The following is a 26,355-nucleotide window of genomic DNA, read 5'->3' as shown; positions in this document are numbered from 1 at the left end:
GTGGAAGGAGCACGGACCTGGGAGTCAGAAGGATGTGGGTTCTAATCCTGGCTCTGCCACTTGTCTGCTGTGTGACCTCGGGCAAGTCACTTCACTTCTCCGGCCCTCAGTTCCCTTATTTGTAAAATGAGGATTCAGAGTGTGAGCCGCATGGGGGACAGGGCCCGTGACCGACCTGATTAACTTGTATCTACCCCGGTGCTTAGAACAGTGCTTGGCACCTAGTAAACGATTAACAAGTGCCATAATTACTATTATTATTCTCCCGAGCACTTAGTACAGTGGTCCCCACACAGTAAGCGCTCAATAAATATGACCGAATGAGTGAATTAGGCCTCATCCAGCTCTCTGAGTTCATCAAGTAATCGGAGTCGCTTCTCTCCTTGCAGCCAGAAGTTCCTCTTATGGTGTTTTCAAATTCCATACCTCAATATAAAGGTGTGTCGGGAATTATTTTCAAACAGGGGCTTCTCTGGACAGGAGAGTTCTCTAGTTTCAGAAAGGCCATCTTCACCGTACAAAACAATATGGACCTTAAAATAGAAGTAGAGAATTTATTCAAAGAGAAGAACAACGGGAGAGTCGGGTCACAGGTGGAATTGTGTCTTTATTTTGGTTCTGCTTAGGGTAATATTATTATTACTACTAATTATAACAATAGTGCATTAGAGTTTATTTTGGAGATACACAAATATTGTTCCCTAGAGAATTATGTGAGCAAAGAATGGTCCCTGAAGCACACTTAAATAACATGGACTAGCAAATTAGAGAATATTTCGTTTTCTTCCACCATCTCTCTCATTTCATTCTCCTACTATCTCTTGTTTAGCAGAACATATCCCCTTCATTGATTTTGTTTCAGTTATAATAGGCAATACAATGAAGGAGAATAAATCTTCCACGCTCTGTACAAATTGAAAGTTCGCACAGCGTCATGAACCATGAGGACAATTAAGGACACCAGAAACAGGAAAGGCAAAAACCAGAAAGATAAAGAAAGTGTAGAGCAGTTTGCATTTTGCCTTACTTTAATATAGATTGTTTAAAAATGCAAAAGAAAGCAGGCTAGTCCAGTGGAAAGAACACAGACCGGAGAGTCAGAGTACTTAGATTCCAATCCTGGCTCTATTTGCCTTGGGCACGTCCCTTATCTTCTCTGTGACTCAGTCTCCTCAACTCTAACATGGAGATTCCATTCCTGTTCCTCTAGACTGTAAACTCATCGTTATATTAAGCAGTTACGGTCTAGTGGACACAGTGCACAGGAATAGGTTGCAGGAGATCTGGGTTCTAATCCCAGCAACACCACTTAATTTTACTTAGACCTATTTTCCCTCCCTCTACATCAAGCAGAAACTCCTCACTATGAGGTTCAAGGCACTCAATCAGCTCTCCCCAACCTCCCGAGTCATTCATTCTTTCAATAGTATTTATTGAGTGCTTACTATGTGCAGAGCACTGTACTAAGTGATTGGAATATACAATTTGGCAACAGAGAGAGACAATCCCTGCCCAGTGATGGGTTTACAGTCTAATGTTGGCTTCTCTCCCACTACAACCCAGCCCGCACACCTCCATCCTCTAACACCAACCCACTCACTCTCCCTCCGTCTCACCTCCTCCACCGTTGACCCCATGTTCATTCTAACCTCCTTCTAACCCACCATTTTAAGCACTTAGCTTCTAATCCCATCCCCCCAGAGCGCTTATCTACGTATCCTTCTCCTAGGTAGCTCTATTTATCTGTATTTTATTTTTATTGAGAAGCAGCATTGTTGAGTGGAAAGAACATGGGCCTGGGAGTCAGAGGATGTGGGTTCTAATCCTGGCTCTGCCGCTTGACTGCCGCGTGACCTCGGGCAAACCGCTTAACTTCTCCGTGCCTCGGTCACCGGGGATCGATAAGTGGATTTCAGTATCGCAGGTAACAACCTGGTTGGTGCAAATGCCCCGGGACCTAAACCGTTCAATCACGCGTTCGCAGTAGTGCTAGGGTTCATTTTAGCTAAATCTTCTAGCGACAGATCGACGACATTCCTTCCTTCGCAATTACCTTGGCAGAAAGCTGGGCCTGGGATCTGAAACCAGTGTCAACGATAATTGCGTACTGCTGTCGGTCTGTTGACATGTTGTCTTGAAGGAAAATGTAACCCTTTTTCTTTGCTTCGTGTGCATCCGTGAATTTGCTCACAATGGCCAGAACAACGTAAAGAATCCCAAAAGATGAAAGGAACATACACGGGAAAATGTTTTTACCAGTGCTGTAAGGAAAATCAAAGGAGATCAGCTGATGAATTATTTAAATGAATATTGCAGTGCCCGAATTTCTCAGTGAATCCCCTGAAATACTTTGATATTCAACCTTCCCCCATGCTTCCCAAAACCTATGTACATAGCCATCCATAATTCACTTTAATGTCTGTCTCTCACGTGAGTCTTTAAGCTCCTTGAGGGCGGGGATCATCTATATCGATTCTTTGGTACTGTGTTCTTCCAGGTGCTTAATACAGTGCTCTGCACACAGTAAGTGTTCAGTAAATACCACTGGTTGCTTGAGTTAGGGCTTTTGAGTTAAGCCAGATCCAGGCAGTTTCGCTTATTGCCCCGCTTTCTTCATTTTCTGATATTACTAGATGTAGGTCTTGCCTAGTATTCTTAAAACTTTTCCGACACTTTTTGGTAGAACTGGGTGTATGATAGTTTTAAAAAGGGGATCCTATTCAGAAAGTGACTAGGAACACTTCGGAGGCTAGAGGCTCTGACACTATACAGGGTTTATATTGCTATACTTTCATATCAAGCAAAAAGTGCATTTCTAATCCATGTCTTGAAGAAAGCAGTAAATTCAGTGCTGCTGAAATCAGAAAGTGGCTTTAGATTCCAATGCACCACTAATATCAATCAATGACATTTATTGAGCTCTTACTGTGTGCGGACCACTGTACTAAGTACTTGGGAGAGTACAATACATTAGAGTTGGAAGACTCGATTCCCGTCTACAGTAGCTTATGACTAGGAAGCAGCGTGACCTAAAGGATAAAGCACGGGCCTGGGAGCCAGAAGACCTGGGTTCTAATCCTGGCTCTGCCACTTGCCTGCTATGTCACCTTGGGCAAGTCACTTCTCTGGGTCTCAGTTTCCTCACCTGACAAATGGGGATCATTCTCCCTCCTACCTAGACCGTGAAACCTGTCTGGGACAAGGACTGTGTCTGACCCGATTAACTTGTATGCATCCCAGTTCTTAGAATAGTGCTTCCCACATACAACTTAATACCATTAAAAAATAAAGGAATGTGCAGTCTACGGCTTAATATGACCTATGCCGCACATAAGATCCAGAAGTTCGGGGAAGAGCATCAAGAACTGTCTCCTGGGATCATACAACTCTTGAAAGCACTCGAGAACATCAATAGGCCTGGGTTCTTGACAGTTATAGAGTACATCTTTCGGCATGATAGGCTGCCTTGAGGTCATCGAGAACCCAAGGCTACTTACTAGTCTTTTCCAAAAAGGTCAGTCATGTCAGAGTTATGAACACCTGATCTGATCCTTCCTCCTCCTCCTCCCCTCTGTGACCATTCCCCCCGAGTCTCATTTGCTGGCTCCACTGCCCTCTCTCACGCCCTAACTGTTGCTTCTCGGTCAATCCATTTATTGAGGGCTTTATTGGACGCTTTTCGTCCCCTCTTGCTCTACGCTCACTTGTTACGTCAGGGAGCCGATCTGCTCGCGTGACTTAGCTCTTCTATAATCGACTGATGGTATTTCATGAGCATTCACAGTGTGCCGAGCAGAGCGGGGATTAGAACCCAGACCCACGCTCCATCCACTTGGACATGTTGTTTCTCATGTTAGTCCAGTGCTCTGCACACAGTAAGTGCTTAATAAATATCACTACCACGCCGGCAGCGGCAGCGTGACGAGCTAAAGAAAGATTACCGAAGGCAAGGACGGCCGAAGAAATGTTTGAAGGAGTCAGGGAAGCTCAAGCTGGAAGATCCAAGAATTACCTTCCGGTAGGCAACGGTGGTAAACAGACCAGCCCTAGAGTGGGATAATCCAGCATTTTCCAGTTGAAACTTTGTGTAGATCTAAATATTAAGCTACTATTTGCAAAGAACCTGTAGGAGAGGCACACAGAATGCTCCAGTGGACCCCGTCAAGTATTCTCTTCATCTTCAATTTCAAAGGACGGCTAGCTAGTGACATTTTGGGCATAGCGTTAACTTCCGTTTCACAAGTTACCTCCCGGTCACTAGTCTGAACTACCCACAGACCTTTTTCTAGCGTTAGATTTTCCTTACCTCCGATCCTGGAACACTCCTGCAGTTTCCAAGGTGGTATTTAACTCTCTGCTCACCACAGTGAATGTCGTCAAATGGTTGCAACTAGAAAGGAGATGCCAGTTAGTAGAAGAAATCATATTTGAGGTGGAATTTTACATATAATGCATTGGAAACTTTTTGAGGCAAGGAAATGTGTCTTTGCCTCCTTTTGTCTCTTTTTTTAAAGGTATTTGTTAGTCACTTTCTATGTGTCAAACACTGTTCTAAGTGCTGAGGTAAATACAAGGTAATTAGATTGGATTCAGTCCCTGTTCCGCATGAGACTCACAGTAAAAATGGGAAGGAGAACAGTCTCTTCCCTTTGAAAAGTGCGTTTTTGAAGCACCATATTTGTTAAGGAGAAATTGCATTATAGTATTCTACTTTCAATAATAATAATAATAATAATGTTGCTATTTGTTAAGTGCCAAGCACCGTTCTAAGTGCTGGGGTAAATACAAGGTAATCAGGTTGTCCCATGTAGGGCTCACAGACTTCATCCCCAGTTTACAGATGATGTAACTGAGGCACAGAGAAGTTAAGCGACTTGCCCAAGGTCACACAGATGACAAGCGATGGAGCCTGGATTAGAACCCATGACCTCTGACTCCCAAGCCCGGGCTCTTTCCACTGAGCCATGCTGCTTTTACCTGACATGCACATGACTGCTTCTTCCAACATCACTCTGTTTACTATCCAAACAGACATGCATTATCAGGAGAATATCCCCAAATTTATCCACAGCATTCTAACTAAATTATGTAATACAAACACTTTTTTTGACAGGACTCAAAGTCCTTTCTCAAGTGCTTAATTTAGTGCTCTGTTCAAACTAGGCACTCAAATACCGAAGGCTGATGAAATAACCTAGGCGTGAGAAAAATAAGAAATCTTCAAAATGAATTTGGTCAATTTAATAGATTAGCCAGAATGTTTTTAGACATTACGTATTATTTTGGACTATTTTAAAGATGAGCTTTAGCAAAAGAGAGCAAGATTCTAGTTTGTTATCAGGTGCAATGGTGAGCATCCAAAATTATTTCCTGGTGTTTAAGTATCTGATGTTACATAAACCACTGACGTTTCAGACACGGTTAAAAGGATACAGAACAAGTTAACCTGATTACAAAAAACTTTTTTAAGTTGGGGCGGCGGGGAGGAAGAATTCATTCAATAATATTTATTGAGCGCTTACTATGTGCAGAGCTCTGTACTAAGCGCTTGGAATGTACAAATCGGCAACAGATAGAGACAGTCCCTGCCCACTGACGGGCTTACAGTCTAATCGGGGGAGGCGGACAGACAAAAACAATAACAATAAATCTCATTCTAAATGTAGGCAATTAATACCTCATCATTTATATTCAAAAGTAAGTTCTATAGACAGAAAGCAATATTTTTAAAAAATATATAATTTAAAATAGTCCCAGAAATGATACAATTAAAAACATTTTCTTTAGGATATCGATTCTTTATGGTATCGCAGGGGTCATAGAAGACATTTGTACTTGAAGAATACAAAGCCCTCACACATTAGAAATTCTACCCTTAAAAGAGTCAGAGCTAGGAATAGTTCTACTTTAAGTATGTTTTTGGGATTCAGGTAGATTAGATGTCAATCAATCGGTCAAACAGTGGCATTGATTGAGCACTTACTATGTGCAGAGCACTGTACTAAGGGTTTGGGAGAATGTAATACAGCAGAGTCGATAGACATATTCCCTGCCCACAAGAAGCTTACAGACAAGAGGGGGAAACAGTTTTTTAATGTGATGCTGTTACCTGCAGTTGATATTTCCTAAAATAGTTCCCTGCTGTGGATGGCAGCCACCTGATTTCCACTCTCTTTCAATATCCCAAAGTAAGCACTGAATTCCGCGCACACTGACTGCGTAGTTTGCTATGCTAGTGAAGTACTTATTTTGGGGTTTTCTGTTGTAATCAGCATCTAGTAATGATAAATAACCAGATCCAGGACCTGAAGTGAAAAATACAAAATAAAAAATAACCTAAAATGAACAAAATGAATCACTTACAAAAAACAAAACCCAGAAGCTTAGCTTAGGTCAAAAGGCAAGGGAGGGGGAGAAGGGAGATGGGAGGTAGGTTAGGGAACAGTTAGCTTTGAACTGTTTGAACTAACTACCGGATAACCAAGAATGCAGTTCTAGACCTCCCTCTCTACAATTATTTCTAATACCATCAGGATTCCTGATGTAAAGATATCATTTCCCAATCCTAGGTCATTGAGATTTTCTAGCTGTCTTGGGAAATGAACCACGGATATGAGCAGCGTGGCTCAGTGGAAAGAGCCTGGGCTTTGGAGTCAGAGGTCATAGGTTCGAATCCCAGCTCTGCCACTTGTCAGCTGTGGGACTGTGGGCGAGTCACTTCACTTCTCTGTGCCTCAGTTACCTCATCTGTCAAATGGGGATTAAGACTGTGAGCCTCACGTGGGACAACCTGATTACCCTGTATCTACCCCAGCGCTTAGAACAGTGCTCTGCACATAGTAAGTGCTTAACAAATACCAACATTATATTTGCAAAAGAAAAAAAAAAGCTGGGGTTATATTATATGAATGAAAAGAATTAGATGGTGCATTTAGAGGTGGATGCTAAGTTCTTAACACGGGAAATGGTTCTACCCTCTAAAAATAATAATAATGGTGTCCATTATGTACTTATTATGTGTCAGCGTGGCCTAGCGGCAAGAGCAGTGACTTGGGAGTCAGAGGACGTGGGTTCTAATCCCGCCTCCACCGCCCATCTGCTGCTTGTTGGCAAGTCATTTCACTTCTCTGGGCCTCAGTTACCTCATCTGTAAAATGGGGATTAAGACTGTGAGCCCCAAACGAGACAACCTGATTACCTTGACTCTACCCCAGCACTTAAAACGGTACTTGGCACCTAATAAGCGCTTAACAAATACCATCATTATGAGCGCTTAGGACAGTGCTGTGCACACAGTAAGCGCTCGATAAATACGACTGAATGAATGAAAGTTAATAGGTAAAGAAACCGTTCCTGTCTCCAAACAAGGCACACAGTCTAAGAGGGAGGAAGAAAGGGAATTTTATCCCCATTTTATAGATGAGTAAACTGAGGCACAGAGAGGTTAAGTCACCGCCCAAGTTCACAAAGTTGGTAAATTGCAGAGCTAGGACTAGAACCCAAGTCTCCTGACTCCTAATCCAATATTCTTTCAAAATCGCCACACTATATTGCTGAATTGCACTTTCCAAATGCTTAGTACAGGGCTCTGCACACAGTAAGCGCTCAGTAAATACAACCGAATGAATGAAAGAATGAATAGGACTCTTTGCTTCCAACCACTCATTGAGAACCACCTTGTTCTGCCATATCAAACCCCCGATTGGCTGCCTACGACTCTGAGCTTGTTGCGACCAGGAAATGTGTCCGTTGGTTGTTATTTTGTACTCTCCCAAGTGTTTAGTACAGTGCTTTGCACACAGTAAGCGCTCAATAAATGATAATAATAATAATTATGGTATCTGTAAAGCGCGTACTATGTGCTCTACGCTGTTCTAAGCACTGTTCTGTTCTAAGCGCTGGGGTAGACACAGGGCAATCAGATTGTCCCACATGCGGCTCACATCTTTTAATCCCCATTTTCACAGATGAGGTAACTGAGGCCCCGAGAAGCGAAGTGACTTGCCCAAGGTCACACAGCAGACATGTGGCGGTGCTGGGATTAGAACCCATGACCATTCTGACTCCCAGGCCCGGGATCTAGCCCCTTGGCCACGCCGCTCGTGTGTGCGTGCGAGACTGTCTCTATAGCAGACGATCCACTTCAGGCCAGGGTAAGATTTTTGGGGGGACGCTGTCACCACGCCTGCCATGGCCATGCCTGAAGCAACCTATAAATCTGGTCAAATGAATTTATTGACATCCTTACCGCAATTCTACAAGTAGAAATTTTGAAAAGCAGTGTGGCCTAGTGGAAGGAGTCAGAGAGGCTCTGGGTTCTAATCCCAGCGCCTCCCCTTTGTCTGCTGTGTGACCTTGGTAGAGTCACTCAGTTCCCTCATCTGCAGAATGGGGATTCAATACCTTTTCTCCCTCCTACTTCAACTGCGAGCCCCCTATGGGACCCGGTCATCTTGTATCTACCCCAGTGCTTAGTACAGTGCATGGCATATAGTAAACGCTTAACAGTTATTATTATGCTTTCATTTCCCGAGTAACTCCACATTGAAAAGGGCAACTCACTCAACATTAAAATGAAAAAGCACTAAAAACTAGCATTTACGGTGCTAATAAGAGCCAAAAGCAGAGCCGCCGCACTGGACGTTTTCATTTAAATGAAATTAAATTTCAGCCTATTTCTAAGGGCTTCTTCGGTTCATCAGTGGGTTCTCCAGCCAAGCAAGCGGATGGCAGCTATCCGATGGGTAGACTTTCTAACACAGAAAACAGGTGGACATTTTAACAATATGAGACATCGCTAACTTTTCAGAGCAACCGCAGGTATAAAGATCTGAACGACTTGATGATCCCAGAAGTGAGTCTGTTTCACATTAAAAAGGAGAGGAGTCGGTTTTTCCAAGAACCTACAAAAAAATTACAGAGAAACGACCATAAGTGTCTGTATCATAGTGTCTTTGTACTATTCTCTGCAAGGAATGCTTTTTATCGCCCAAAGAAACGCTGATAGTTCTCTGCTGTGATAGCCCTATCATCTTGGTAAAAAAAAAATGTTGGTTGCCATAGATACTAAGTACATTCAATTAGTTGGTGGATATAATACTATTTCTAAGATGACCTTAGGAGAATAAACCAATTGATGAGACTCAAGTGCTAATTTATATCATTTAGCTCTGGGTAGTTGGGTATTTAGGCAGGAAATTAATTGTTGCTCAAAGCAATCACTGGCGCGGCCCATCAAGGGCTACTGGATTCAGCCACACATTCCTCACCCGGCCCCGAACCATTCTCTGCTCCACACGCTGGCCTAAAATACAGACAAGAAATGAAAGGAAATAGCGGTGGAGGCTGTTTCGGAGACGGGGCAAACTTGAAGAGAGGGCAACTCTGCTCAGGAGAGCCCAACGACAGCTACATTTGACCCTGTCCTGTGTGAACGATTGTTTTGTTTTATGGTCAGTCAACTGTATTTACTGAGCGCTTACGGGGTGCAGAACGCAACATGGTGTAATGAGAAGCAGCATGAGTGTAGTGGATAGAGTACAGGCCTGGAAGTCAGAAGGTCATGGGTTCTAATCCTGGTTCCACCACTTGTCTGCTGTGTGATTTTGGGCAAATCACTAACTTCTCTGTGCCTCAGTTACCTCATCTGTAAAAAATGTGGATTAAGAGTGTGAGCTCGGTGTGGGACAGGGACGGGCCCAATCTGCTTAACTTCTATCTACCCCAGCGCTTAGAATGGTGTTTGGCACATAGTAAGCGCTTAACAACCTCCCCCCCTCTAGACCGGTAGCTCGTTGTGGGCAGGGATCGTCTCTCTTTATTGATGCTTTCCCATTCACTTAGTATAGTGCTCTGCACACAGTAAGCGTTCAGTAAATACGACTCAATGAATGAATGAACAAGTGCCATAATAATAATTATAATTATCACTACATGTTTAGATGAGTATGATATAACAATAAGCAACACATTCCCTGCCCACAACAAGCTTGGTTTGCTTTATGGAATTTGTTAAGTGCTTACTATGTGCCAGGCACTGTACTAAGCACAGGGGGAATTCTTTCAAGATACTTGGTTTTGATGCTGGAGTTTAAAATAAATATTTCACCGTAATATTTATTAAGAGCTTCTTCTGTGTCAAACGACTGTAAGTGCTGGTGAAGATGCAAAAAAAGCAGAACAGACGCGGTCCATATTCTACACCCTGGGCTTTCAATCTAAAAGATATGGAGAGCGTATCCATCTTCATTTTACAGGCAAGGAAACTGAGGCACAGAGAGGTTAAGTGATTTGCCCAGGGGCACCCAGCAGGTCCCAGGATTAGAACAGATCTATTGACTTGTCCCACGACACCTCACAGCCAACTAATGAAGTAAACTGTAAGCTCGTTGTACTCTCTCAAGTGCTCCGTACAGTGCTCTGCACACGGTAAGTGCTCAGTGAGTACCATTGGTTGACTGACTTCTTTATTCAGATGTTCAGTTTCCTTGAATAACTGCCCACAACAGAAATTGTTTCCCATCCAACGGAGAACAGCTTTCCTGTTTATCATGCCAGCTTAGCGACAGGGCATTTCCTGAAAGACGTCAATTTTAAAGGGAGTTGAACAAGAGATTCACTTCCCAGAATGGAATCACTTTTCCAAAGTACAAAAAATGAGTCATAGGTTGATTTTGTTCTATCAATTATTCTTTTTAATATTTTTAAAAGCATCTCTATGTATCCTTATGCTTCTAACGGGATTTTCTACTGGTGAGAAATGATGGAAGGAAAGATGGGCTTCAAGGTTGAGGAATAGGTCTGTATAAAAATTAGATGGCAAAACAGCCATCATAATCTAATGTAACCTGAGGTCAGGTGGGAAGGTTTAAAAAGAATACTCTAGTTCCATAGCTTACCTCACTAATAGCAGCACAGGGAAAGTCCTCGAGGTTGGTTTAGAAAATTCCACTGTGATTTGCAAAGATTCTTGGGAGCTTTTAGGAAGCCACCTGAACTGATGGAAGTTCATTTTGTCTCGAGACAATGAAAATATTGTCCTCTTCTCATTATTCTGTTAAACCAGAAAATACTTCTAGATAGTCTGTTGAAATCAGTAAACATGTTTTAAGCATCAAACAGCACCACATAATAATAATAATAATAATGTTGGTATTTGTTAAGTGCTTACTATGTGCGGAGCACTATTCTAAGCACTGGGGTGGATACAGGGTAATCAGGTTGTCCCATGTGAGGCTCACAATCTTCATTCCCATTTTACAGAGGAGGTAACTGAGGCACAGAGAAGTTAAGTGACTTGCCCACAGTCACACAGCTGCCAAGTGGCAGAGCCGGGATTTGAACCCTCGACCTCTGACTCCCAAGCCCGGGCTCTTTCCACTGAGCCACGCTGCTTCTCTGCACATGGCAGTAAAGCGCATGGTTTAGATTTATTGCTCAGACTCTTTCACCCCAAATGTTATCCAGGCTTCTGTGACTGGGATGGTTGCTTGAACAAGACGGCTCACGGGTTGGGTTTTGCTCATAATCCTTCCATTTCTGTAAGCCCACTGTGGGCAGGAATTGTCTCTCTTTATTGTTGTATTGTACTTTCTAAGCGTTTAGTACAGTGCTCTGCACACAGTAAGCACTTAATAAATACGATTGAACGAATGAATACAGAGGCTCTTTAGTAACTTACTATAGCAGAGTCAAAGAGGGAAACTTTCATACTATTCCCATAAGTATCCTGGGACACACTCAGAGACAGAATACTGTGCCCGAAGGGACCTTTCGTCTCACCCAGTATGGCACCGTTTATGATCTGATGTCCAAAACCAAAACCAAAAAAGTAACTTTCAATTTGTTTTCTGTTACCAGCTCAGGCATACTCCATCACTCAGTGAAAGGTACCATGAAGCTAATCTGCGCTGAAGGGCAGAGAGCCACATGGTTAGTGAATTCTTCAACGCTGACTGCTCTAGAGGCGTCTTTACAGAGAGATCATTTCCCTTCTCAACTCTAATCAGGTTTGATTTCAACCCTCCTGGAGAAGAGGTGGTGGGGCAGGGGGAAGGAGGTAGAATGGGACAGGGTCTGGCCCCCCTCATCTGTCCTCCCAGAGACCACCCAATTACCCCCAGTTTCCTTGAAACCTCCCTGCTGAGAGTCAGAGAGAAGAAAGCCATAAGTAGAGCCTGGCATTTCCTAGGGATTTGTAGGGAAGAGAGGGAAAGCTACCATGTAACACCAACCTTTCCCACAGTCCACCCTTTTTTAACCTCGATCGTCCTGGAGCCAGAAGCCAGGGAAGCCTGCGGAGACTGCTCTAAATCCCAATTTCCTGGAGATGATACACCTTTATTCATTCAATCGTATTTATTGAGTGTTTACTGTGTGTTGAGCACTGCACTAACCTCTTGGAGAGTACAATTCAGCCTTCAATAACTCTGCTTCACAGCCAGGACAGGGATTTGCTCAAAGCCGCACGTCCCACATCCCAGAAGGAAGGAATCGAGAGAAAGAGATGCACTCGGGTTTGGCAGAAGAGAGCCTATCGCTGACACTAAACAGGCAGATTTGCCCATAAATCAGATCCAGCCTGGTACAACCAATCAGAGGATGGCTGTTTCAGACATGGGAGACCAATATTAATAATAATAATGATAGTATTTGTTAAGCCCTTACTATGTGCCAAGCACTGTTCTAAGCGCTGGGGGAGATACAAGGTAATCAGGTTGTCCCACGTGGGGCTCACGGTCTTAATCCCCATTTGACAGATGAGGTAACTGAGGCACAGAGAAGTTAAGTGACTTGTCCGAAGTCACACAGCAGACCAGTGGCAGAGCCAGGATTAGAACCCATGACCTCTGACTGCCAAGCCCCTGCTCTTTCCACTGAGCCACGCTACTTCTCTGAGGAAGGGATGTGGCGAGTACTCATTCAAACAATTAGATCCTGCCTCGGGGAACCAAACAGAGAAGGGGGCGGGAGGGGTTGATGGTAAACCAGAACAACTTGGCACATAATAAGCGCTTAACAAATACCATCATTATTATTATTATTGTTAAACAAATCTTTTAATTGGAGCCACCCCTCAAACAGAAATTGCCCAAATACCTCTAACAGATGAGGAAATTGTAGATTGGGACCCCTTTGGGTACCCTCAGGAAACTCTAGTTACTTTTACCTCAGTATCTTTCCTTTCAAACTCTACTGTGACTGGATTTACAAGTCTCTGTATATTGATCTTCCTTCTGCTAGCGCAGCTGTAGAGGCTCAGGTCAGCGGCGTCCCCAGCAATCTTCGAAAACAACACATTCCAACACGTTCAACCAAAAACAAATTTTCCAAAATGAGGATTCTTTATTAAGCAAGCCGCTAGGATTTAGGGTGGACGGGAAGTCTGAGATTGCAGACCCCTTCACTATCAGTGCCATGAGGATGGGCGGAGAAAGAGCATACTTATTGGGACAATCAAAAGGGTCACTTCTGGGAGTCAGAGGCTTTGGGGGACGAGTCGTAGTTTGGGGGTCCATTTTGGATTGAACTCTACTTAGGACAGGGTGGACCCCGGTCTTATTTAGTGAGTATCAGGGTTAGAATCACCTAAATTCTCAGGGTTTGGCCACACAGATACTGTTGTCATACACCATGCACACTCGAAGCCCTGAAATAAAATTCCCAGTAGCAATTGAGGATTTGTAAGGCTCTCTTAATAATAATGTTGGTATTTGTTAAGCGCTTACTATGTGCAGAGCACTGTTCTAAGCGCTGCGGTAGATGCAGGGGAATCAGGCTGTCCCACTTGGGGCTCACAGTCTTCATCCCCATTTTACAGATGAGGTAACTGAGGCACAGAGAAGTGAAGCGACTTGCCCACAGTCACACAGCTGACAAATGGCAGAGCCTGAATTCGAACCCATGACCGCTGACTCCAAAGCCCGTGCTCTTTCCACTGAGCCACGCTGCTTCTCCTCTCCCCCCCACTCTCTAACCTTCAAGAAGATGCCCCGTCCCGGTAGACTAAAGTCAACATATTCAAGTGAATCAAGAAGCAGACGGGTAATCAATACAGACTAAACATCAAACAGCTTCTTGCAGCTCACAGCCTAAATTTGTCAGGCCATTTTCTTCTAGGACTTAAAGGACCTAAAGGAGCATCTCCTACATTTCACTGTTCAACATGGACGTTTCAGAGCAGATCTTGCTTGGCTGAAATCTATAATTTCAGAAGAGATTACTACACAGGCTAATTTCAAGTGAAAAAAAAAATCCCATGGACTTCAGCTATCCTATCAGAGATGAGCGAGAATACCAACGAAATTTCACCCCTGAGGATTACTTTATCATCTGAAATAACAAGAAAATAACCCTAAGTAAACAGTATGACAGCATGACCCAATGAATATTTGTAAATCAATACTCGACTTTCCAATTTCTTTTTATTACTCAGGAAGAGAATGTTCGGATGTCTGTGTGCATAGCTATGGAAATTTTTTTCCGTTGGACTCCTTTTTCAAGGGAAGGTACTCAATCAGTTCAGAATACCAAGGAGGGTTGCTTCTTTCAGGTAAGAAGAATCACTCCAAACAGCCCCCACCCAATTCTCCATAAATTATGCTATTTCCTATAAAGAAACTCTCCTGATCTTGGAGACTGGGAGACGAACATTAATAGTTCATGGCCAAAGTACCAGATCATACCTGAACAGGAGCCGTTCTCCAGAAATATGGGTTTTTCCTGAAGTATATTATTTGACTGATAAAGCACTGTTGGAACAATCCAGATCTAGGAATGACTTGCTGATCCAAAGCATCTGGTAAGTGGAACTTGGTGGAGCCAACGGTGAGCTTGGTCCTCCGAAAGGTGGAATGCAGAGTGGTCTGAAGTTCTAACTGCCCCGTGCTGATACTAATCTGATTTTCCTTACTCGAGGAGATATATCTCTGAAATAAAGCAGTTCATGATGTCAAAGTTGAGGTGATCAGTACAGATGTAGTTTTGACTCCACACAAAAAGCACACAGAGATAACAGTGATAGAACGAAGAGCTGGTGATGCAAAAGAGAACAAAGAATCTCATAACCCTGGTTTTAGAATTATTTCTCTCCCACACTCTAAGGGGTCCCCTAGACTAGGGAGAACCCCAATCCCCATTCTTTCCCCTCCAGGACCAATTGTGAGCTTCTGAGCAGAGCAATAATAATAAACAGCTGTGGTATTTGTTTCAGTCCTATGTGCCAAGCACTGTACTAAGTGCTGGATAAGATAGAGATGAACAGGACAAATCCACTCCCTGCTCCATATGGGACTCAGAGTTCGAGGGGGTCCGTGCCCAGGGGACTAAGAGCAAGAGTGTCACCCAGGGGTTGGGTTAATCTATATTTATTTCAAATTCTCATAGTTTAATTAGAAGGAAAATAAATCATTTCAAGGGTCCCCATTTTAGCTGTGAAGCAGTGTGGTCTAGTGGAAAGAGCACAGGCCTGAGAGTCAGAAGGATCTGGGTTCTAATCCCAGCTCTGACACTAATCTGCTGTGTGACCTTAGGCAAGTCAACCTCCCTGTGCATCGGTTACCTCATCGATAAAATGGAGATTAAGACTATGAGATCCACGGGGACAGGGACTGTGTCCAAACCGATTATCTTGTATCTACCCCAATGCTTAATACAATGCCTGGCACATAATAAGCGCTTAACAAATACCATTAAAAAAAAGAAGGATTAATAAGGCCAACATCTTTCAGAGCCATTCCATTCGTGACCCAATATGGAAATAATTCATATTATTTTTTATTGAATACAGGTATTTTCTTTTCTTTAAAGCGTTAATTCACAGTGAATATACTAGGAAAGCTTATAACAAGTATAACAGGTAAATAATATGATCTTAAGTAGGAAATTCAAAAACCCAAGGCAAACATCTCACTAATATCCCTTTTTCTGTGAACTAAAATATCCAGGAAAGAAAAGTTTTTTTCTGGCGATATCATGGCTAAGACTCTAGCACGCATTACTGGAAATTCAAAATCTACCTTTTCAAACATACGATAAGTATCCCCAACAAAGAATTCAAGTCCTTTAGCAATAAACTCCTTCATTTTATTGTTCAGAAAAGTAAGAAGCCTGTTTCCTAATTTATCACCTGCCTTAGTACAAAGGAATATTTTACTCAGGAAGGAAAATGTGACTTACTAGTGTCACATCTGTGATGACCTTGCTTCCCTCTGACATCAGATATTCAGCATGCGCAGATTCTTCCTGTTCAGAAATCTTCAAGACACCAGATGCCAGAAAGACCAACTTAGTGGTCAGCTCTTTATCCAACACAAATATGCCAGAGAATGTGTTATGGTTGGTGAACTGTTTTACGTATTTGATGATCTGCACTGCACTACTGAAAGTTACCTAGATGGAAAGAAAAATACAGCTGAGTAAATGTTCTTATACAGCCTTACTAAAGCAGAACATTCCCCTTTTCTTTTGTTATACTTGGAAACCAAAAAATGCCATTTCTAACAGTCATTTTCAGGGAGGCATCTTTCACACACGAGAAGCAGCATGGCCTAGTGGAAAGAACACAGGCGGACCTGAGTTCTATTCCCGGCTCTTCCAAATCCTTGCTGTGTGACCTTAGGCAAGCCACTTAGAGAAGCAGTGTGGCTCAGTGGAAAAAGCACGGGTTTTGGAGTCAGAGGTCATGAGTTCGAATCCCAGCTCTGCCACTTGTCAGCTGTGTGACTGTGGGCGAGTCACTTAACTTCTCTGTGCCTCAGTTACCTCATCTGTAAAATGGGGATTAAGACTGTGAGCCCCACGTGGGACAACCTGATTCCCCTATGTCTACCCCAGCGCTTAGAACAGTGCTCTGCAAATAGTAAGCGCTTAACAAATACCAACATTACTTAACTTCTCTGTGCTTCAGTTCTCCTGTTGCCTCTCCTACTTAGACTGTGAGCCCCATGAGGGACAGAGACTGTGTCCGACTTAATTAACTTGTACTTACCCCAGCACTTTGAACAGTGTTTGACATATGTTGTCTTGTTTTTGTCTTGTTCTGTTTCGCTCGGCTGTCTGTCTCCCCCATTTAGACTGTGAACCCGTCATTGGGCAGGGATTGTCTCTATCTGTTGCCGAATTGTACATTCCAAGTGCTTAGTCCAGTGCTCTGCACATAGTAAGCGCTCAATAAATACTAATGAATGAATGAATATAGTAAGCGCTTAACAAATACCATTGAAAAACAACAGCACACTAAATGATGCAATCTGAATCTAATAATGAATTTCTATTGCTGTTGATATTGCCAGAAGTAAACCTCTAGAAAGGAAACACTAAAAATTGCTCTAGTTTGCATTACTGGCTCCTTATTCAATACCACATATGAGACCAGACCAGAGGCTCTTACAATTAAGCAAACAGGAAGAAACCCCGCCTTGAAGTAAAAAAAACATTGAATGGCTGTGTCATGTCGAACTTCAGGCATATGATTCACCTCTGTGGCAGTGCTTATAAGATCAGTCAGCATTAGAACCGAATCCGTAAGTTCTTCCTGAGGAAAAAAACAAATAATACTGGAAAATGAGTGATTCCTTCTTATACCAAAGCAACCTAGATGAAAACTTTTATTGATTATAAGTTATCACTTATTATTCAAGGGTTTGAATAAAATTTCTACATCTGAGTTCTTTAGGAAAACAGCTCTAGTTTGGGAAAGCTGCCTAGAATTAACAGATAACTGTGTTTTTTTCACCCCCAATCCTGACCCTTCTATACTCCCAGGAATCGTGTGGGGCAAAGTCCCTTAACCCACCTATCTATCCCCTGCTCACCTTTCCAATTTTTCCCAAACCTGGGTATAATCCTATGACTATCATTCCTCAGGCAGCTGTGTCCTCCACAGCCGGGGAAACACAGTTTCTCTGCTGGTCTTCAACACAGTTTCATTTTTAATAAGAACTACTTACTAGTAGGAAGGAGTACTATAATAAGAACAGTGATAAGACAGCAAACCTAGGGAGGCTCGTTTATGCACCCAAGTCATTCCTCAGAAATTTATACCTGCTCTTGGAAAGGCAAGTTGCATACTGAAGAAATCAATGCACTCCTTATTTGCGACGGTTTGTCTGGATCTGTGTCTCTGTCCTCCGCATATAAACGATTCAGAACTCTGGTGAGCACGGTGACGTAATTTCTTATTTCTGTATAGCTACCCATCAGTAAAAGGGTGGAAAGATTTTTCAGACCCGAACTATATCTAAAAAAATTAAAAGATTACCAGCACTATTAGAGTGGCCATATAGAGGAATTGTAGAGATAGTCTACGACTACTTCAAGAGATGTATGCTGATGAGCTAAAGGATGGACATGTGTGGTCCTCTAGACTGTGAACCCTTTGTGGGCAGGGATTGTCTCTCTTTATTGCTGTATTGCACTTCCCAAGCACTTAGTACAATGCTCTGCACACAATAAGCACTCAATAAATACAATTCATTCAATTGAAGGTGGGTGACAATAGGATATCCAAACAACTTCTGCCTTGGGGATTATGATAGGCAGGGTAGGCAGAAAGGATACTTCGATGACCAACTGAAGCACAATTTCGGAAAATAATTATGACAATATTGATTAAGCGCTTACCGTATGCCAAGCACTGTACTAGATGCTAGGGCAGATACTAAGATAATCAGGTTGGATACAGTTCCTATCCCACTTGAGGCCCCCAGTAGGAGGGAGTAGGAGTTAATCTCCATTTTACAGATGACGAAACTGAACCACAGAAAAGTGACTTGACAAGTCACCCAGCAGGCAAGAGGCAGAGCTGGGATTAGAACACAGATTCTTTGATTCCCAGTCCCGTGTTCTTTCACTAGGCCACACTGCTTCCCTCCGGAAAATCTGCTCTACCTGTTCCCAGCTGGGAAACAGCAGCAGGAGGAAGACCAGAATGGTCTAAATCTACCTGAAATGGGACGACCTATTGAGAGCAAAGGTACCAGGGAGGCTAAAGTGCAACAGAAATAGGTTCAAAACAGGGAGTTCAGACCTGCACTTCCTACTGGTCTGTTGCCTCCCTTAACTGCAATTTATTTTAATGTCTGTCTCCTCCACTAGGCTGTAAGCTCCTTGAGGGCAGAGTTCAAGTCAACATATTCTATTGTTTTCTTCCAAACAGTACAGCATTCTGCACACAATAAATAACGCTGAGTGATTGATTGCCTAGGGGAATCACAGTCTTTAGAGTCCCACTTTTATATATGGACAAAGCAGCAGCCGAAACCTCTTCGGAAATGGACAGAGCAGCAGCTGAAACCTCTTCAGAAATGGGCGAGAGCGATGGAGACTGTTAGTCTTTCTTTCAGTATATGCTCACAGTTAATATGTTAGGCTTCCTCTAATGTAAATGAAACAGAAGAGATCAAATCTTCTCCAGTGCATAGAATTGTTCTAATGGTTGTGAACAAAAAAAATCAGGTTTTATCATTCCATCAAGTGTATTTATTGAGCATTTAGTACGTGCAGAGAACTGTAATAAGCAGCCTTTAAAGAGCTTAGCCAAGCAGGGGAGAAAGACGTGAAAAGAGAGGGAACAGGTAGAGGGAAAGCAACACAGTTTCAAATTCTGTGTGGAAAGAGGAGAATATTTATAGCTCTTATCGGTCTAAGATGGCAGGTGAACTTGTTGAAGCGGTGGGGTAAGTCATTTATTTCGCATCTTCTTGGACAGGGTGAGTAGTTTCCCCTACTGACCGAGAGTTAGGGCAGAAGTTAGCTGGGGCAGGTCCCGGTTATTTTTACCTCACAACAGCAGCGTAACTGCACAGGTTTTGGGGCAGGAGAGAGTATGGAAGGAAGGGCCAGCTGGGTTCCCTCCCCACTTCTCTCCCCACTGTTCTCAGCTTAAAGGAGTGTCCGGAACCAAGCAGCTGCTCAATAAACGTGACTCCAGCTATTAGGGGATTTTACTGGTCCTTAACTTAATCTAGGTAACCCCCTGCCAAAAGTAGCGTTCACTTATCTTTTCACCTCCGGCAAGACTCACCTCATGACTTTCCTAGACTACAGGCCAAGACACTGACTTCGGTTTGTAGGCAGGAAGCAAGAGATAATTCTTCCTCTGCATCTAACCCTTCCTCTTGAGTTCCCTTTTGTTCCATTCCTCCCTTTGAATTGGTTGGGCTCCAGTCGGTGTCACCAGTGAAACAGCCACTCCAAGAGTGAGTGACAAGGCATGAAAATGAATTTCTCCTCTGAGGCCAAGTAAACTTCTTGACAGAAAGCTTCAATTTCCCCTTCTGTTGCCCTGCTCAGACTGGGCCAATCATCACCCCCAAAACTTTTGACATCCTCATAAGCATTCAGCTCTTCCTCTGAGAGCCTTTCCTCTCACGAATTCCCCATCTTCCTGGTCATACCTCCCCATCAGTCACGACTCTAACATTTAAGAGTATATTTGTTTATGATTCATTTTCTTTTTATTATTGTATTTACAAACGTATTCTTTCACCTCTTGTGTATTTGGTAATTTGTGCCCCCTTGTCTCCCCCCATTAGATTGTAAACTCCAGGAAGGCAGGGGCTACATTTTATACTGCCCATGTAGAAAGAAGCAGCATGGTGTAATGGATAGAGCCGGGGCCTGGGAGTCAGAAGGTCGTGGGTCCTAATTCCTGCTCTTCCACTCGTCTGCTGTGTGACCTTGGGCAAGTCACTTCACTTCCTCTGTGCCTCAATTACCAGTAAAATGGGGATGACGTCTGTGAGCCCCATGTGGGACAGGGACTGTGTCCAACCTGATTAACGAGTACCCACCTCAGCGCTTAGTACTGTGTGCCTGGCCCATGGCAAGTGCTTAAAAATATCACAAAAAGTAAGCATTTAATAAAAATTATTATTATTATTGTTATGTGTATTTTTCAGATTGAAATATCAGAGTCAGTGTTAAGCCACTTAAATTCTTAGCTACCAAATTACTGCAATTTTCCTTCTTATTTATTCTTTTAGTTTCCATCTCAGCAGCAGGCAGCACTCGATCAGAGTTCAAGTATCCTCAGTTTTTCTATAACAAATGTTTTCAGGAAACTTGTGGGACAGGACACTGTTAAGGAATTAGAGTATGTCCTTCTGAAAGTGTAATTGTTTGTACAGTGCTCTGCACACAATAAGTGTTCCATAAATACGACTGATTGATTGAATGACTGATTGGGAGGAAGTGATCTCTCCCGAGCTGACTTGGAAAAATCCAACAATTACAATTACGATTGATCTCAGTTGAGCTCCACTGGCAGTACATTGTAAAGAAACGTAAGTTTTCTGGGTTTTCCCAAGAAAAAGGATACTTACAGATCTTCCTCGGGGCTGTAACTTGAAGACGAGCTTCTAACAAATCTTGGCAACACAGTCACATCAACAGCACAGGGCTGTGACTTGGAGCCACGCCCATTGGTTACCTCAGTGTAAATTGTTACTAAAACAAAGCAGCAAACACGTTTCAGAATGATTGACATTCTCTTCCATCCTGCCCTCACTACTTGACAGTCATTTCATTACTTGGGAAGATGGCTTCCCCTGGCTATCTCAAGGTGAGAAGAAATGCCTAACTCTTGGACCTCACCCCTGGATAAAAGATAATGGAATGTAATCGAGAAGCAGCATGGCCTAGTGGATAGAATACGGGTCAGGGAATCGGAAGGAACTGGGTTCTAATCCCGGCTACATCACTTGTTTGGTGTGTGACCTCGGGCAAGTCATTTCACTTCTCTGGGCTTCAGTTCCCTCACCCGCAAAATGGGGATTAAGACTGTGGGGCAGGGACTATGTCCAACCCAGTTTGCTTGTATCCACCCCAGCCCTTAATACAGTGCCTGGCACATAGTAAGTGCTTAACAAATACAACAATTATGAAGTGCCAAGGGGAGCTCAGAGATTCTCTTTTAATAATAATAATAATAATGATGATAAAGTTGGTATTTGTTAAGCGCTTACTATGTGCAGAGCACTATTCTAAACACTGGGGAAGATACAGGGTCATCAGGTTGTCCCACGTGAGGCTCACAGTTAATCCCCATTTTACAGATGAGGTAACTGAGGCCCAGAGAAGTGGAGTGACTCGCCCACAGTCACACAGCTGACAAGTGGCAGAGCTGGGATTAGAACCCATGACCTCTGCCTCCCAAGCCCGGGCTCCTTCCACTGAGCCACACTGCCGCTCTTTTAGAGTCCAGTAACTATTCCTGGGGAGTAGCTGTCCCTAATCCCCACCTCTGCCTCCCTCCCTGGACCCTGATACTCAACTCTCTCCCTTCTGCAAAGAAGCAGAGAAGCAGCATGGCTTAGTGGAAAGAGCCCGGGCTTGGGAGCCAGAGGTCGTGGGCACTAAACCCGGCTGCGCCACTTGTCTGCTGTGTGACCTTGGGCAAGTAACTTCACTTCTCTGTACTTCAGTTAGCTCATCATTAAAATAGGGATTAAGACTGTGAATGGGACAACATGATTACCTTGTATCTATTCCAGCACTTAGAACAGTGCTTGGCACATAGTAAGCGCTTAACAAATACCATTACTATTATTATTGTTATTATTCTGCGTCACCTATGCATTTGGATCTGTTCCCCCTTATTCACTTGATATTCGCCCCACCCTCAGCCCCACAGCGATTATGTACCTAGCCACAATTTATTTGACTATCTCCCCCGCTAAACTGTAAGCTCCTTGTGGGCAGGGAATGTGTCTACTGACTCCGTTGTACTGTACTCTCTCAAGCCCTTAAGACAGTGCTCTGCACACAAGAAGTGTTCATTAAATACCATTGACTGATTGACTGAATGAGGAGGAGGAAGTGATTTCTGTTGAGTTGACTTGAAAAAGTCCGACAGACAAATCCTGCCATAATAATATATGCTTATGCCCTTCCTGGGGTACAAATCTAGACCTCGGGGTCAAGAATTACATCTTTGATTTTAGATCCTTTACAACTAACGAGTAAGCCACTACCAAGAGTTGGTTCTGGAGAAATGAGATTTGATATTATGAGTGACCTAATGGATGGAGAACAGGCTTGGGAGTCAGGAGACCTAGGTTCTAATCCGGGTCCTGTCACTTACCTGCTGTAAAACATGAGCAAATTCCTCTGTGCCTCAGTTTCCTCATCTGTAAAATGGAATTAAACTACCCACTCTCTTTCTCTATTTGATTGTGAGCCTCATGTGGGACAGAGACTGTGTCCAATCTGCATATATCATACCTCCTCAGCATTTAGCAGAATGTTTGGCATAAAGTAAGTGCTTAAGAAATAACACAATTAGGATACAGCTAAACCCCTTTATTCCTTCATTCATTCAATTTTATCTATTGAATGCTTACTATGTGCAAAGCACTGTACTAAACGCTTGGGAGTGTACACTATAACAATGAACAGACACACTCCCCACCCACCACGAGCTCACAGTCTTTAGAAATTAAAAAGGTTGTGAGAAATTAAACCAAAACCATGACAATACCACTTACCTCTGTAATCATCTAGTGGCTCACCAGCTGGCAAAGTAAAATAATACTGGATATCTCTCCCTCGGTACAGAGGCATTCTGGAGGAGTTTCCGATAGAGTAACTGAATTCATAATGGAAGTCCTACCCTCCGTTAGATCGGAAACATTAAAGACAAAGTAAACAACAGCAGAATTATTTTATGTGAAATTCCATAAAGTACCAGTCGAACAACTATGGCCTCATCTCCTAATTCTCAAAGGACCCAGTTAAAGAAATGTTCCTATAAGGGAACAGCAGACAAAACAGCATGAGTTATGTTATCATTTATCAGAATGATGAACATCCAGCAGGGAAAGAATAACCACCCTAATTACAATATGTTTTAATTGTTCAACACCAGATACCCAACTTGAGGGACACTTCCTACAGCATTCATTCACTCTAAAATAGAGGCCAACTGCTCAAGATCCAGTGATCCATAAAAATGAGTTGGAGTGGAATTTGGATTTTGTCTCTCCTATCAAAGGTTCTATCACCAAAACAACCTTACTGATTGACTGATTGTACTGCCCCACAAAATAAGGGTTTAACAAATACTATTATTCATTCTGTCAATAATTATTGATAGTTTATTGTGTGCAGAGCATTAGAAGTTGTAGTAATATTATTTCAAAGACATAGAGGCCTTGTATTCAAGGAAAACATACCCATGAAGAATCACTGCTTTAGTGAACCACCAAATAGGAAAAACAATTCCCGTTCTAGTGAAGAGTGGGTTTAAAATATCAAAGATCGACCGTCAGTAATGGCTGCTGAAAACATATTTCCCCATTGATGACAGCATTATAGATTGGAATAAGTAAGCAGTACCGCTTGGCCTGACGTGCAGAAGACACTGAAGACTGTATTGGCCTCAGAACCATTGCTGGGCTGTACTTGGCAGGTCATCCCCTGTGGAATTTCATTGACGGCAAAATATAACTGTGCTTTACCTAAAAGGTTGTGGTTTGAGGCTAAAGAGAGAAAAATGTCAGATGTCAAATCCACAGTATTGGCCGACAAAGGTAAAAGCTAAAGAAAGGATCTAAATCTACTGTGAGATTATCATCATGGAACCACTTCTGAGCTGTGAACTACACAAGTAATGGACTATAATCAGGCCACTAAAACTAAGATTAAGTTAAAAGCTGAAAAGAAGCTTTAAAGAAGGTGTTGTTACTAATGGTCCAGGAGGCTATACTGGGCGTGTCGTGTGGCAGTTGCCGAATAGAAGCAGCATGACACCCTCACTGAGCCCTCTGAGTCCAGGGCGGACAATCTGACCACCTCTGGAACTGCTCAAGGAGAAGGTTCACACGTATCAGCATCCACATAAGAATCTCTCCAGGGGAATATTCCCACATACTCTAAGGCTGAGGAATCAATACTATTTAAGTCATCCCAAAGAGAATTTCCTTTGGGAAAACCATGCTCCCTTACACTATCATTGAAGGAAAGGAGGAATTTGCTCAGTTATGGGATTCTTATTTCAAATTCTTCGAATATTCTTATTCAAAGTAAGGAAAGAGAGGGAGCTGTTTGAGTGCTCTAAAGCCAATGGTAAGGAATTTCTGATTGATGCAGAGGTGGATGGGCAACCACTGGAGTTTCTTGAGGAGTTGCGGTCATATAGAATAAACTGCTATTTAGAAGACCTGCCGGTTTCACCTCTACAATATCGCCAAGATCCGCCCTTTCCTCTCCACCCAAACGGCTACCTTACTATTACGGGCTCTCGTTATATCCCGGCTAGACTACTGTGTCAGCCTTCTCTCTGACCTCCCTTCCTCCTCTCTCGCCCGCTCCGGTCTATTCTTCACTCCGCTGCCCGGCTCATCTTCCTGCAGAAACCATCTGGGCATGTCACTCCCCTTCTTAAACAACTCCAGTGGTTGCCCATCGACCTCCGCTCCAAACAAAAACTCCTCACTCTAGGCTTCAAGGCTCTCCATCACCTTGCCCCTTCCTACCTCTCCTCCCTTCTCTCTTTCTACCGCCCACCCCGCACGCTCCGCTCCTCTGCCGCCCACCTCCTCGCCGTCCCTCGGTCTCGCCTATCCCGCCGTCAACCCCTGGGTCACGTCCTCCCGCGGTCCTGGAACGCCCTCCCTCCTCACCTCCGCCAAACTGATTCTCTTTCCCTCTTCAAAACCTTACTTAAAAATCACCTCCTCCAAGAGGCGTTCCCAGATTGAGCTCCTCTTCCCCCTTCTACTCCCTCTGCCATTCCCCCTTTACCTCTCCGCAGCTAAAGCCTCATTTTCCCCTTTTCCCTCTGCTCCTCCACCTCTCCCTTCCCATCCCCACAGCACTGTACTCGTCCGCTCAACTGTATATATTTTCGTTACCCTATTTATTTGTTAATGAATTGTACATCGCCTTGATTCTATTTAGTTGCCATTGTTTTTACGAGATGTTCTTCCCCTTGACGCTGTTTAGTGCCATTGTTCTTGTCTGTCCGTCTCCCCCGATTAGACTGTAAGCCCGTCAAACGGCAGGGACTGTCTCTATCTGTTGCCGACTTGTTCATCGCAAGCGCTTAGTACAGTGCTCTGCACATAGTAAGCGCTCAATAAATACTATTGAATGAATGAATGAAAAGTCACCTGAGATTCATAGACCGTCCCTAAATACTGGGAATGCACTTGAAATTTGAGGAGACTAAATTAAAGGTGAAACCCCAAATCTTCTGTTTTTTCCTAGAAGCAGAGTGAAGTCCATTTAAAAGAATCAGAAGCACTGTTCTGCTTACCCACAGAAGCTTCTATCATGTACATCTCTCCACCTCTCAACACAAATGGCTTAATTGTCACTCTTTGGGATGTGATACCTAATGGAGAAAAAAAGATG

At 43.2% G+C, this 26,355-nt stretch overlaps 1 protein-coding gene across 1 annotated transcript in view; it reads right to left on the bottom strand.

The window, feature by feature from the left end:
- The window catches only part of PKD1L1 (polycystin 1 like 1, transient receptor potential channel interacting), a 94,073-nt gene that overhangs the window by 47,931 nt on the left and 19,787 nt on the right, over positions 1-26,355 (bottom strand). Inside the window, exons 14-28 of the mRNA XM_039911958.1 lie at positions 26,258-26,335; positions 24,337-24,479; positions 23,487-23,607; positions 21,324-21,447; positions 18,043-18,238; positions 17,477-17,533; positions 16,177-16,389; positions 14,685-14,927; positions 13,169-13,282; positions 10,899-11,053; positions 8,803-8,903; positions 6,110-6,305; positions 4,307-4,390; positions 2,054-2,261; positions 427-533 (exon numbers count right to left, since the gene is read on the bottom strand). Coding sequence (XP_039767892.1) covers positions 427-533; positions 2,054-2,261; positions 4,307-4,390; positions 6,110-6,305; positions 8,803-8,903; positions 10,899-11,053; positions 13,169-13,282; positions 14,685-14,927; positions 16,177-16,389; positions 17,477-17,533; positions 18,043-18,238; positions 21,324-21,447; positions 23,487-23,607; positions 24,337-24,479; positions 26,258-26,335 — 2,140 coding nt within the window. The remainder of the gene's footprint in view (positions 1-426; positions 534-2,053; positions 2,262-4,306; positions 4,391-6,109; positions 6,306-8,802; positions 8,904-10,898; positions 11,054-13,168; positions 13,283-14,684; positions 14,928-16,176; positions 16,390-17,476; positions 17,534-18,042; positions 18,239-21,323; positions 21,448-23,486; positions 23,608-24,336; positions 24,480-26,257; positions 26,336-26,355) is intronic.

The sequence above is a fragment of the Ornithorhynchus anatinus genome, chromosome 4 (genome assembly GCF_004115215.2).
Source record: "Ornithorhynchus anatinus isolate Pmale09 chromosome 4, mOrnAna1.pri.v4, whole genome shotgun sequence".
NCBI classification, from domain to species: Eukaryota; Metazoa; Chordata; class Mammalia; order Monotremata; family Ornithorhynchidae; genus Ornithorhynchus; species Ornithorhynchus anatinus.
This window is presented reverse-complemented; position numbering and strand designations above follow the sequence as displayed.